General features: G+C 38.2%; 1 protein-coding gene and 1 long non-coding RNA gene across 6 annotated transcripts in view; one reads left to right on the top strand and one right to left on the bottom strand.

Annotated features, from left to right (window-relative positions):
• The window catches only part of LOC111539537, a 35749-nt gene that overhangs the window by 14920 nt on the left and 8083 nt on the right, over positions 1 to 12746 (bottom strand). The window lies entirely within an intron of this gene.
• The window catches only part of TOPBP1 (DNA topoisomerase II binding protein 1), a 63693-nt gene that overhangs the window by 47862 nt on the left and 3085 nt on the right, over positions 1 to 12746 (top strand). For all 4 annotated transcript variants that reach the window (XM_023207448.2, XM_023207447.1, XM_023207446.1 and 1 more), the window contains 4 exons: positions 2133 to 2296; positions 3541 to 3678; positions 5788 to 5877; positions 6053 to 6214. In XM_023207448.2, coding sequence (XP_023063216.1) covers positions 2133 to 2296; positions 3541 to 3678; positions 5788 to 5877; positions 6053 to 6214 — 554 coding nt within the window. The remainder of the gene's footprint in view (positions 1 to 2132; positions 2297 to 3540; positions 3679 to 5787; positions 5878 to 6052; positions 6215 to 12746) is intronic.

Below are 12746 nucleotides of genomic sequence, written 5' to 3'. Positions count from 1 at the left end.
GAAATTGATGTCTATTATATTAATATGGAATTTTATCTTCTTTTTGTCACTCTGTGATCCTGGGTAAGTTACTCCGTACTGGTTTTCGTGTGCATAAATGCAGATAATAGTAACCTTCCTTCATATGGTTGTGAGAATTAAATGAGTTAGTAGTGCGGAGCACTTTTAATAGTTCCTGGCGTAAAGTAAATGCTCAAAAAGTGTTGCTGCTGTTATTATTAGAGTCATCTTAAATCATGAGTTTGAATGTTGTGTTAAAATCTTAGAAGGTCCTAGCTGGGCGCAGTGGCTCAAGCCTGTAATCCCAGCACTTTGGGAGGCCGAGGCGGGCGGATCACGAGGTCAGGAAATTGAGACCATCCTGGCTAACATGGTGAAACCCCGTCTCTACTTAAAAAAAAAAATACAAAAAACTAGCCGGGCGAGGTGGCGGGCGCCTGTAGTCCCAGCTACTCGGGAGGCTGAGGCAGGAGAATGGCGTAAACCTGGGAGGCGGAGCTTGCAGTGAGCTGAGATCCGGCCACTGCACTCCAGCCCGGGCGACACAGGGAGACTCCGTCTCAAAAAAAAAAAAAAAAAAAAAAAAAAAATCTTAGAAGGTCCTTGATATGGTCAGGTGTGGTGGCTCACACCTGTATTCCCAGCACTTTGGGAGGCTGAGGTGGGCGGATCACGAGATCAGGAGTTCAAGACCAGCCTGGCCAACATTGTGAAACCCCATCTCTACTAAAAATACAAAAATTAGCTGGGTGTGGTGGCAGGCGCCTGTAATTCCAGCTACTTGGGAGGCTGAGGCAGAGAATTGCTTGAACCTGGGAGGTGGAGGTTGCAGTGAACGGAGATTGTGCCACTGCACTCCAGCCTGGGTGACAGAGTGAGACTCTGTCTCAAAAAAAAAAAAGGAAAAAAAGTCCTTGATATAACTAACTGCCCAACCAGTAGTCAAGTTAACCTCTAAGCTATAAATCAACAGCCATGCTTTACATAAGCTTATGTTTACTTATGTCTTCTTCTTTCCTCAGAGTCAGGCTTCATACGTTTATATCTGAGAAGAGGTTCAGTTATTGCTTTTTCCCACCTGCTGTTTCATCTCTTATTTATCTGTGTGTGTTTTCTTCCCAAGCTTCTCTGTTGGTCAGCCTACCTTATTTCCACTCACAAAAAATTTCCTGTTTTGAAGTCTGCAGATGCCCCTATTTTACTTCCATCTCTCTGGTTACCCATATTCAGTGCTTGAGAACTGCTTTGGTAATTGAGACTTAAGAGACATAACCAACTACAGTGTGTGGTTCATGTTTATGTTCTGTTTCTTTTTGTATCCTAATTACAACAATCCAAGTGAAGACAAACAGGAAAAATTGAACAAGGATTTAGTACTGAGACAGCAAAGAATCTTTGTTAATCCTATTCGATCTGATAATGGCATTATGGCTGTTTAAGAAAATTTCCATATATTCTAGAGATGCATATTGAAATATTTAGGGGTAACATGGTATCTAGAATTTGTGTTAAAATAGTTAAGCAGGGCCGGGCATGGTCGCTCACTCCTGTAATCCCAGCACTTTGGGAGGCTGAGGCAGGTGGATCATTTGAGGTCAGGAGTTCAAGACCAGCCTGGCCAACATGGTGAAACCCTGTCTTTACTAAAAATACAAAAATTAGCCAGGCCATGGTGGTGTGTGCCTGTAATCCCAGCTACTCATGAGGCTGAGGCAGGAGAATCGCTTGAGCTGGAGGTTGTGGTAAGCCAAGATCGTGCCACTGCACGCCAGTCTGGGTGACAGTGAGACCCTGTCTTAAAAAAATAAAAATTAAAACAGAATAAAATAAAGTAGTTAAGCAAAAAAAGGTGGCAAAATTTTGATAATTTTAGAATATAGGTAGCTAGTGTATGTGTGGGGGTTTTATTTACTTTTTATTTTATTTACTTTTGTATTTAAAATGTTCATAATAAACATTTTAATACATATATATGTATATAAAGTAAAGTAATTCTAAGGAAGTCAAGTTTTTTTAGTTTAAATGGTTTGGGGCACTTTATTTATAAATAATTTCTATGCATAGTTGAGATTATGTTTTTCCTAGAAAGAAGTTGGGAATCGATAAAGTACAGTCTTTTTTTTCTGCTTAAGGTGGATTGGTGATAGAAAAGCAGTGCTTTGATCCCAGCTGTACACACATTGTTGTGGGACATCCCCTTCGAAATGAGAAGTATTTAGCCTCAGTGGCGGCTGGGAAGTGGGTGCTTCATCGCTCCTACCTTGAAGCATGCAGGACTGCTGGACGCTTCGTGCAGGTGTGTATTCAGATTTGTGGAAGTTTATTTTTCTTTAAAAGCAAGTGTCTGTTGGTGCAGTGGCTCACACCTGTAATCCTAGCACTTTGCGAGGCCAGGGAGGGTGCATCACCTGAGGTTAGGAGTTCGAGACCTGCCTGGCCAACATGGTGAAACCCTCTCTACTAAAAATACAAAAATTAGCTGGGCATGGTGGTGAGCGCCTGTAACCCCAGCTACTCGGGAGACTGAGGCAGAAGAATCACTTGAACCCAGGAGGCGGAGGTTGCAGTGAGCCGAGATCATGCCATTGCACTCCAGCCTGGGGAACAGAGTGAGACTCCATCTCAAAAAAAGTAAGTGTTGGCTGGCAGTGACTCATGCCACTTTTAGCACTTTGGGAGGCCAAGGCAGGAGGATGGCTTGAACCTAGGAGTTCAAGACCAGCCTGGGCAACATAGCAAGACTCCATCTCTACAAAAAATAAAAACAATTAGCTGGGCGTGGTGGTTTCCACTGAGTCCCAGGCTACCTAGGTGGCTGAATTGGGAGGATTGTTTGAGCCCAGGAGGTCAAATCAAGACCCTGTCTCTAAATAAAGAGCAGACAAATAAATTAATTTTATTTACTTAAGAAAGTAAATATCAGATTTCATCACATTTGCTGACTGCTTATATAATTGAAATAACCAAATATGGCCAGTTAGAGTATACCAACTTTTTCAATAACAAAGCCAAATAATGAAACTTCACAGAGCCAGATTCACCTTTAATCACTTTTTAAATGATTTGATTTGAATGTCAGTGTTGTTTTTAATTGAAATAACATTTTCTTACTCAGAAAGTTTCAAGATTATCTCATTGTAAGCTTTCATCTTTACTACTAGCCTGTTAAACAAATTACTTGAAGTATTTTACTTCCTAACTGGTCATCACATGTAGGTTCAAAAACCATGTAGTTTTTGAAGCTTCCTATCAGGGTCCATCAGGGACCTCTTCTATAGACAGATAATCAAGTTGTCGATACATACCTCCTCTGAGACTGTGTCCTTTTATGAAATTAGTCTTACAGCAGGTGAAATTTGTCCATGTGACTATTACCAGTTGCCAAGATACAGCTATCATTACTTAGTACTCTCTGTATTAATAACAATTAAATGTATAGCTTTAACAGTTATTAGACTTTGGGCTCCTTGAGGAGCCCTGTGTGTTGCACAGTGGCTCCCCAGATTGTAGCAACTCAGGTTTGTTGGACAAATTCTCTAGGAAGAAGACTATGAATGGGGGAGTAGTTCCATACTTGATGTTTTGACTGGAATCAATGTACAGCAACGAAGACTAGCACTTGCAGCAATGAGATGGAGAAAAAAAATCCAGCAAAGACAAGAATCTGGCGTTGTTGAGGTATTAAAATACATAATTATATAGGTAATACGAATAGCATTCAATATTGTGACTATTTATTTTTTTAAAGACGACGTGCTTGAGGAAATAATGATTATACTTATCTTTTTCCCTTGATGTAAGATATATATATATATATATTTTTTTTTTTTTTGATGGCTCTTTTAAAAATAATTTATATATGTAAAATGTGGCCCATATTGCATTTCTTCCAAAGAATCTTTTCAGCATCTAATATTAGGGGTTCTTGACCTGAGCCCACAGACCCTCTCAGAGGAATTTGTAGATCAAATCTGGGAAGGCCATGTACTTTGCATGGAGAGAAAAATACATCCTTATTTTTACTAACCTCTAATAAAAAATTAGCACTTCCTGTCTTTTTTTTTTTAATTTTAATTAGCCTACATCATGCTTTGAGAAAACTAGCACTATCCTTTAATTACAGGTCTAGGCAACAAATCACAACACTATCAACTTACCTGTAATTTTGCACTAGCAGAAATCACGTTTCTGTTTTGCATTATAATTGCAAGCATCTTGAAATACTGTTTGTGTTCACCAGTACTTTATATTATTTGTTAGCTGTTGGTTTATCAAGAGAAACTATTACTTAGGCCACATGTTCATGTTTCATAGTTCAGGAACACAAGTCAAAGACAAAATTCTATGTATTAATGATTCAGTCCAAAGACATTCTTTATATTCCAAAATCACTTTGCATTCTGAAACATAATAGGACTCTTCATCTCAAAATCTTTCATGGAATCATAACTTCTGCAGAAATCTTCGTATCCTTTCTGTTTTGGTTCAGCCACAGCAAAAAGAGAACTGTAACCCTAGGGATGCAACGAATGCTCCCACAATATGAAATCACAGACACTTGGCCAGAAGGCCACATATCTGAGGTTTCGTCAAAGCACTGGAAGCCATATTAGTTATTGTCTGCTACTTTAAAACTATAGTAGTTATTAGACCCACCACTAGGTCATATGATTTAATACATTAATATAAAGCACATCTATAATTACATCACAAATTTGTTTTTAGTATTTTGATAACTTTCAATAAAATTGCTTCCTTTTGTAATCCTTTATATTTGAACATTTTCTAAAAATCACCCATAAGGTTTGGGAATTATATCTCAATACAGCTATTATTTAGAGGAGTCTAATGACCAGACTGCCAAAGGGATCCATGGCTCACAAAAATGTTAATTGTATTAGTTCGTTCTCACGCTGCTATGAAGAAACGCCCGAGACTGGGTCATTTATAAAGGAAAGAGGTTTAATTGACTCACAGTTCCGCATGGCTACAGAGACCTCAGGAAACTTACAGTCACGTAAGAAGCAAACACGTCCTTCTTCACAGGGTAGCAGGAGAGAGAAGGGCAGAGCAAAGTGGGGAAAAACCCCTTATAAAACCATCAGATCTCCTGAGAACTCACTATCACGACAACAGCATAGCGGAACCACCCCCACCATCTGATTACCTCCCACGAGGTCCCTCCCCCAACACTTAGAGATTATAATTCGGATTACAATTCAAGATGAGATTTTGGGTGGGGATACAGCCAAACCATTATCAGAACCCCTGAGTTAAATAGCCTTTTATGTTGTATTCTAAGTTCTCTGATATTTCCAAATCCTTATTAGCCATGATTCCCTCTCTTTTAAGAGTAATTCTACTGGCTTTTGTTAGTTGTTATTCCCTACCTAAATATTTTGTGTTTCTAATTTGCAAACATTTTTAAGAGAAGTAAAATGCAGGCTTCATCTAACCTAAGAAGCTGTGCTTTAAGCTCTTCCCTTGATTAATCATAAGAAAAAAAATACCAGAAAAGACTAAACATAAATCACACTGCTTTGTTTTAATGTTACCTAATCATTAATTGGTTTTTCATTCCTCAAGTATTTCTTGATGGCCTACTATGTGCCAGATACCATGGATTCACATTTCAGTGTTCTGACTAGAGATAATTATACTGTGCAAAAGTAAAGTTTATAAGATTTAATGACAAAACTAAGTCTACAGGTAAAATCATGTCTTATCTGGATTATTTTGTTAGTTATTTTCCAAATGATTTCACCACTGATTATTTTTTATTTGTAGGGAGCATTTAGTGGGTGGAAGGTTATTTTACATGTGGATCAGTCTCGAGAAGCAGGCTTCAAACGCCTTCTTCAGTCAGGAGGAGCAAAGGTTTGTATCGTATTAATTTACTGACCTTTTTACATAAATAATTATCTAACCAAGATTGCTATGATCAGTTCTTCATTTTCTCTACTTTTTGAAATGGTAATCCTTAAGTACATATTATACAGCTGAACTACTTTGGAATACTGGTAGATTGTGATACTACTTGTTTTTTCATTAGGTGCTACCTGGTCATTCTGTACCTTTATTTAAAGAGGCCACACATCTTTTTTCTGACTTGAATAAACCGAAACCAGATGACTCAGGAGTTAATATAACAGAAGCTGCTGCCCAGAACGTGTACTGCTTGAGAACAGAATACATTGCTGATTATCTCATGCAGGTTTGTGAGAGTCTATCCTTGACCTCATTACTAAAGATATGTTTATATGCATAGATAAGTAACTGCACAACAAAACCTTCAGCTCGTGATTAGTAGAACATTAATCTCCTGTTATTCTCCTCTATTCAAGCCCTTTCAGTTTTATTCTATTTGTAATTTTTATAATAATGAACACATTATGTAAACATTTAGCTTGGAAGTTAAATATGAGAAGAGTATAAAAATCTAGCTACCTCTCAAGGCTTTAAAAATACCCTTTAAAATGTTGGAATATAAAGAAAGCAGAAATTGATTCCAGGAGTCCAAGAAGAAACATTTACCCAAAGGTCCTTTAGTTTTCTTGTCTGTTTGCTTTCATGTACTTTAAATACCTATGTTAGTTAGACACTGTGGTAAATGTAAGCATTTACTATATGGTGGGCTTACTGCTGTCATATTCAGAATTGGCCTGTGTCGTGTAATTTGAATGGGGTAAGAAAAATCTTCCTGACACCAGAGTGCCTAAAAGGCCATCAGGAATCAGCAGGCCTGACACATAATCATAAGGATTAGATTTCATAATCATCATCTATGAAGGATTTCAAATGGGATGGTATAGAAATAAGGGGAGGCCAAAACTCAGTCAGCTTTGTGATTTTGCTGCTTGTGTTTGCAGATTGCTCAGGATTTAATAGAATGCCTAAAACATAAATGTGAAGCCGTTATACAGCAGAGGGCGTACTGATTAGTATCCACTATTTTATCTAAGGTTTTCACTCAACGTGATGTTTTTGACATTCATTCAAGTTTTAGTGTATACCAGTAGTTCATTCCTTTTTATTGCTGAGTAGTATTTCTTTGTCTGAATATACCATAGTTTATTCATTTTCCTGTTGATGGACCCCTGGGCTGTTTGTCATCTTGGTTATCATTAGTAAAGCAACTAAAAATACACAGGCTTTTTTATGGAAATATTTTTTCATTTCTCCCGGGTAAATAGGACAGAATTGCTGTGTAACAGAATAAGTAAATATTTCATGTTTTTTTGTTTGGTTGGTTGGTTTTTTTTTTTTTTTTTTTGAGATGGAGTCCCGCTCTGTGGCCCAGGCTGGAGTGCGGTGGCGAGATCTCTGCTCACTGCAAGCTCCGCATCCCGGGTTCACACCATTCTCTCCTGCCTCAGCCTCCTGGGTAGCTGGGACTACAGGCGCCTGCCACCATGCCCGGCTAATTTTTTGTATTTTTAGTAGAGATGGGGTTTCACTGTATTAGCCAGGATGGTCTCGATCTCCTGACCTCGTGATCCACCTGCCTCGGCCTCCCACAGTGCTGGGATTACAGGCATGAGTCACCGTGCCCGGCCTAATATTTCATTTTTTAAGAAGCTGCCAGGCCTTTTGCAAAAGGGATTTTTACCATTTTATACTTCCCACCAATAATATAGAGATTGAGCATCCCCAATCTGAAAGTTAGAAATGGTACAAAATCCTGAACTTTTGAACACTGACATGATGCTCAACGGAAGTGCTTATTGGAGCATTTCTGATTTCTGGATTTCCGACGCTCAACCAGTAAATATAAATATTCCAAAATCTGAAATACTTCTCATTCCAAGCACTTCAGATAAGGGATACTCAATCTGTGTAAGCCTTCCAGTTATTCCATATATTTGCCAACATTTAGTGTTGACAATCATTTGATTTTTAGCCATATGCTAGGTTTACAGTGGGAGCACATTGTATCTCCCTGATGACTAAGGACATTGAGCGCTTTTTCTTTCATGGTTTGTGTGTTTGTTTGTTTTTTGGTGTGTGTGTGTATTCTCTAATATGTTTTCTAAAAAGTTATTGTTTTCGCTTTTATGTTTATCTCTATGACCTATTACAAATTAATTTTTCTTTATGCTGTGAGGTATGGACTAGGGTTGGTTTTTTCCCATATAGATATCTAGGTGTTCCAGCACCATTTGTTGAACAGATTTTCCTTTCCCACAAAAGCTTTGGCATCTTGATAAAAAATCAAATGATCGTGTTTTTGTTCTGTTTCATTATCTGCTTGTTGATACCTTTCCTACTGTGTCTTGATTACTGTAGCTGTACAGCAACTTTTGAAGCTAGTATTAAGACTACAATTTTAGTTGTCTTTTTCAAGGTTATTTCGGTATTCCATGTCCTTTGTGTTTCCATATGGACTTTAGAATCAGCTTGTTTGTTTCTACAAAAAAAAAAAAAAAGGCCTAGAGTGGTTACGATTAGGATTGCACTGACTCCATAGATTAACCTGGGGACAGTTAACATCTTTATAGTATTGAGCATTCTATTCCATAAACCTAGAATGTCTCTAGTTAGGTCTTCTTTAATTTCTGTCAGCAACATTTTGTGGTTTTTCAGTGAGGGAACTTGCGTATCTTTTGTTAAACGTATTACTATTTTGTGATGCTATTGTAAATGAAAATTTTTAGATTTACATTTAGATTTTTTTCTACCATTTGTTGCCAATCCATAAGAGTATAAATTTTGTATATTATTACTTATTTATTTTGAGGCAGGGTCTTACTCTGTTGCCTAGGCTGGAGTGCAGTGGCGTGATCTTGGCTCACTGCAACCTCTGCCTCCCAGGCCCAAGAGATCCTCCCACCTCAGCCTCCAAAGTAACTAGGACTACAGGCATGTGCCACCATGCCCACCTAATTTTTTTTTGGCAGGAGGAAGGGGTAGAGACAGGGTTTTGCCAGGTTGACCAGGCTGGTCTCAAGCAATCCACCTGCCTCGGCCTCCCAAAGTGTTGGGATTACAGGTGTGAGCCACCGTGCCTGGCCTGTCAGTCTTTTATACCCTATGATCTTCATAAAATTCGCTTAATACAATTAGTACCTTAGGCTTTCCTACATAAGCAGTCATTTTATCTACAAAGAGATTTGTGGATTGTCCCTTCCTTATGCCTTTTATTTCTTGTTGTCTTACATGGCTAGGACCTCAGTATGCTGCTGAATAGAAGTGGTGAGATTGGCCTCCTTGTCTTGATTCCCTAGCCTAGGTGGAAACTGTTCAATATTTCACCAGTATTTCACCAGTTATAGGTTCTTCATAGATTTCTTTTCCAGACTGAGGAAGAGCCCTTTTATTCCTAGTTTACTAAGATTTCTTTTTCATCATTAATTGGGGTTAACTTTTGTTAAATGTCTTTTTCTACTTCTGTTGAAGTTGTCATAAGGTTTTTCTCTTTCATTCTATTACTATGGGAAATTGCATACATTTTCAAATGTTAAGTTTCATGTATCAATCCCATTTGATCATGCCATATTAATCTTTGTATATATTGCTGGATTTATTTGATGAATAATTTTTAAAATCTGTTTTCAGGGTAGGATATTGGTATGTAATTCTCATTTTTTGTAATGTTTTGTCATATTTTGGTATTAGGGTTTTGCTGGCATCATAAACAAGTGGGAAGTGCTCCCTTGGTTTTATCGAAGAATTTGTGTAAGATGCCTGTTTCTTCCTTGAATATTTGAAGGTCTGGAGTTTTCTTTTTTATTTTGTTTTATGTTTTTGAGACATGGTCTGGCTCTGTTGCCCACACTGGAGTGCAATCGTGTGATCTCAGCTCACTGCAACCTCTGCTTCCTGTGCTCAAACAATCCTTCTACCTCAGCCTCCTGGGTAGCTGGGACTACAAGCGCACACCACCACTCTCGGCTAATGTTTGTATTTTTGGTAGAGACGGGGTTTCACCATGCTGGACTGAAGCCTCCCAAAGTCCTAGGATTATAGGCATGAGCCACCTGACCTGGAGTTTTTTTTTTTTTTTTTTTTTTTAAGATGGAGTCTCACTCTCTCACCCAGCCTGGAGTGCAGTGGCGCAATATCAGCTCACTGCAACCTCCACCTCCCAGGTTCAAGTGATTCTCCTGCCTCAGCCTCCCAAGTAGCTGGGATTATAGGCATGAGTTGCCATGCCTGGCTGATTTTTTGTATTTTTAGTATAAACGGGGTTTTAAACATGTTGGCCAGGCTGGTCTCGAACTCCTGACCTCAGGTGATCCACCCACCTTGGCCTCCCAAAGTGCTGGGATTACAGTCGTGAACCACTGCACCCAGCCTGGAGATTTCTTTATACGTGGTTTTTGGTACCAAATTTTCTTTACTAGATACAGAGCTTTTCCTATTTTCTGTTTCATTATATGTCAGTTTTTAATAACTGGTAATTTTCAAATAATATGTCCATTTCATCTTGTCAAATTTGTTGGCATAAAGTGCTTCATAATATTCTTATTATCCTTTTAGTGTAATAAGTTTATTCCTGGCTGGGCACAGTGGCACACGCCTGTCTCAACACTTTGGGAGACTGAGGTGGGCAGATCATTTGAAGTCAGGAGTTTGAGACCAGCCTGGCCAACACAGTGAAACCCCGTCTCTACTAAAAATACAAAAAAATTAGCTGGGCGTGGTGGCGTGTGCCTGTAGTCCCAGCTGCTCAGGAGGCTGAGGCAGGAGAATCTGGGAGGCAGAAGTTGCAGTGAGATGAGATCATGCCACTGCACTGGGCGACAGAGCAAGACTCTGTTTCAAGATAAATAAATAAATAAGTTTATTCCTGATATTGGCAACTTGTGTTCATTTATAGCTGACTTATTTAGGAGTCTGTTGTTTAGTTCCTAAATATAAGAGGATTTTTTTTCTATCTTTTTAATTTGTGATTGCTCATTGAATTCCATTGTAATCACAGAACATACTCTATGATTTTAATTATTTTAAAATTATTGAGACTTGTTTTATTGCCCAGCTTCATCTGTCTTAATGAACGTATCATGTATGTGAAAGATTTTATATTCTGCAGTTGTTGGGTGTTATGTTCTGAAAATATCAAATAGGTCAATGTGGTTGATAATGTTGATCAGATTTCCTGTGTGTGTGGTTTTTTTTGGTTGTTTAGTTATATCGATTAGTGATACTAAAATCTCCAGCTGATTGTGGAATTGTCTGTTTTTTCTCTTTAATTCTGTCAGCTTTTACACCATTTATTTCAAACTTTGTTGCTAGTTGTTACCCATGTGTAATTTCTGTGATTTTCACATATTGATCCTTTGTTATAACTTGAATCTCTGGGCTTATTCTGCCTTAATGTACATTATCTGAGGTTAATACAGCCTTTTCCTATTTAGTCTGTGTCATGATATCTCTTTTCATGGTTTTTAATTTTAAACTTGTCTGTGTCTTATATTTAAAATGGCTTTCTTGTAGACAGGATATAGTTGGGCCTTGCTTTTTTATTCTTTGGAGTCTTCAGTCCATCATGTAATTATTGATATGACTGGATTTAGGGATGGGGTTTTTTGCTGTTTGTTTTCTATTTGTTCTTTGTCCTTGTTCTTCCTTTTCCTTCTTGGCTTTTTTGGTATTAGTTTAATATTTTTAGAATTGTATTTTATCCATTGGCCTTCTAAAGCAAAAATATATTTACCTTTTGGAGGGAGAAGTATTTATATGTAGATTATACATTACTTACTGAGGCCGGGCCTGGTGGCTCACACCTGTAATCCCAGCATTTTGTGAGGCCGAGGCGGGCAGATCACCTGAGGTCAGGAGTTCAAGACCAGCCTGGCCAAAATGGTGAAACACTGTCTCTACTAAAAATACAAAAATTAGTTGGGTGTGGTGGTGCACACCTGTAATCTCAGCTGTTTGGGAGACTAAGGCAGGAGAATCACTTGAACCTGGGAGGCGGAGGCTGCAGTGAGCCAAGATCGAACCTCTGCATTCCAGCCTAGGTGACAAGAGTGAAACTCTTTTTCAAAAAAAAAAAAAAGATCTCTTGCATCCAAGTTGGTTCATTTGCTTCCCCTGTCCTTTATACCAGGGGTCAGTAAACTGTAGCCCGTGGCCATATCTGGCCCACTGCCTATTTTATAAATAAAGGTTTGTTGGAATATAGCCATACTTACTCATTTATGTATTCTCTGTGGCTGCTTTTGCACTATAATGGCAGAGTTAAGTAGTTTCAGCACAAATCATCTATCCCACAAAATCTAAAATATTTCTGAGTTTTTACAGAAGGTGTGCTGACCTCTGCTTTATGCAGTAGTTGTCATAGTTTTTACATCTACATCTTATTGCCCCAAATAAGATTTTACTTCAAATAGGTTTTGCTTTTAACACTTCTGTGCATTTTGAGGAAACTAAAATAAAAAATAGTATTTTATAATTACCCTCATATATACCAGTTTGAGAGTCATTTTTTCCTGAAGATCCGTGTTTCCATCTGATAACATTTTCCTTCAGCCTGAAGAACTAACTTTAGTTTGGAGTGCAGGTCGATTGGGGATCAATTCTAGCTTTCTATTATATGAAATGTCTGTTCTACCTTCATTCTTGAAGGATATTTTTGCAGGATACAGAATTTTAGATTGACAGGTTTTTTTCTTCTATTAAGGACTTCACTGTCTGCTGGCCTCCATTGTTTCTGTTGAGAAATCAGTGATGGTCATTTGAATTGTTCCTTGTATTCAATGTGTCATTTTTTCCTGGCTGCTCAATAGTTTCCTCGTCTTTGG

Source organism: Piliocolobus tephrosceles, chromosome 2, assembly GCF_002776525.5.
Source record: "Piliocolobus tephrosceles isolate RC106 chromosome 2, ASM277652v3, whole genome shotgun sequence".
NCBI lineage: Eukaryota > Metazoa > Chordata > Mammalia > Primates > Cercopithecidae > Piliocolobus > Piliocolobus tephrosceles.
This window is presented reverse-complemented; position numbering and strand designations above follow the sequence as displayed.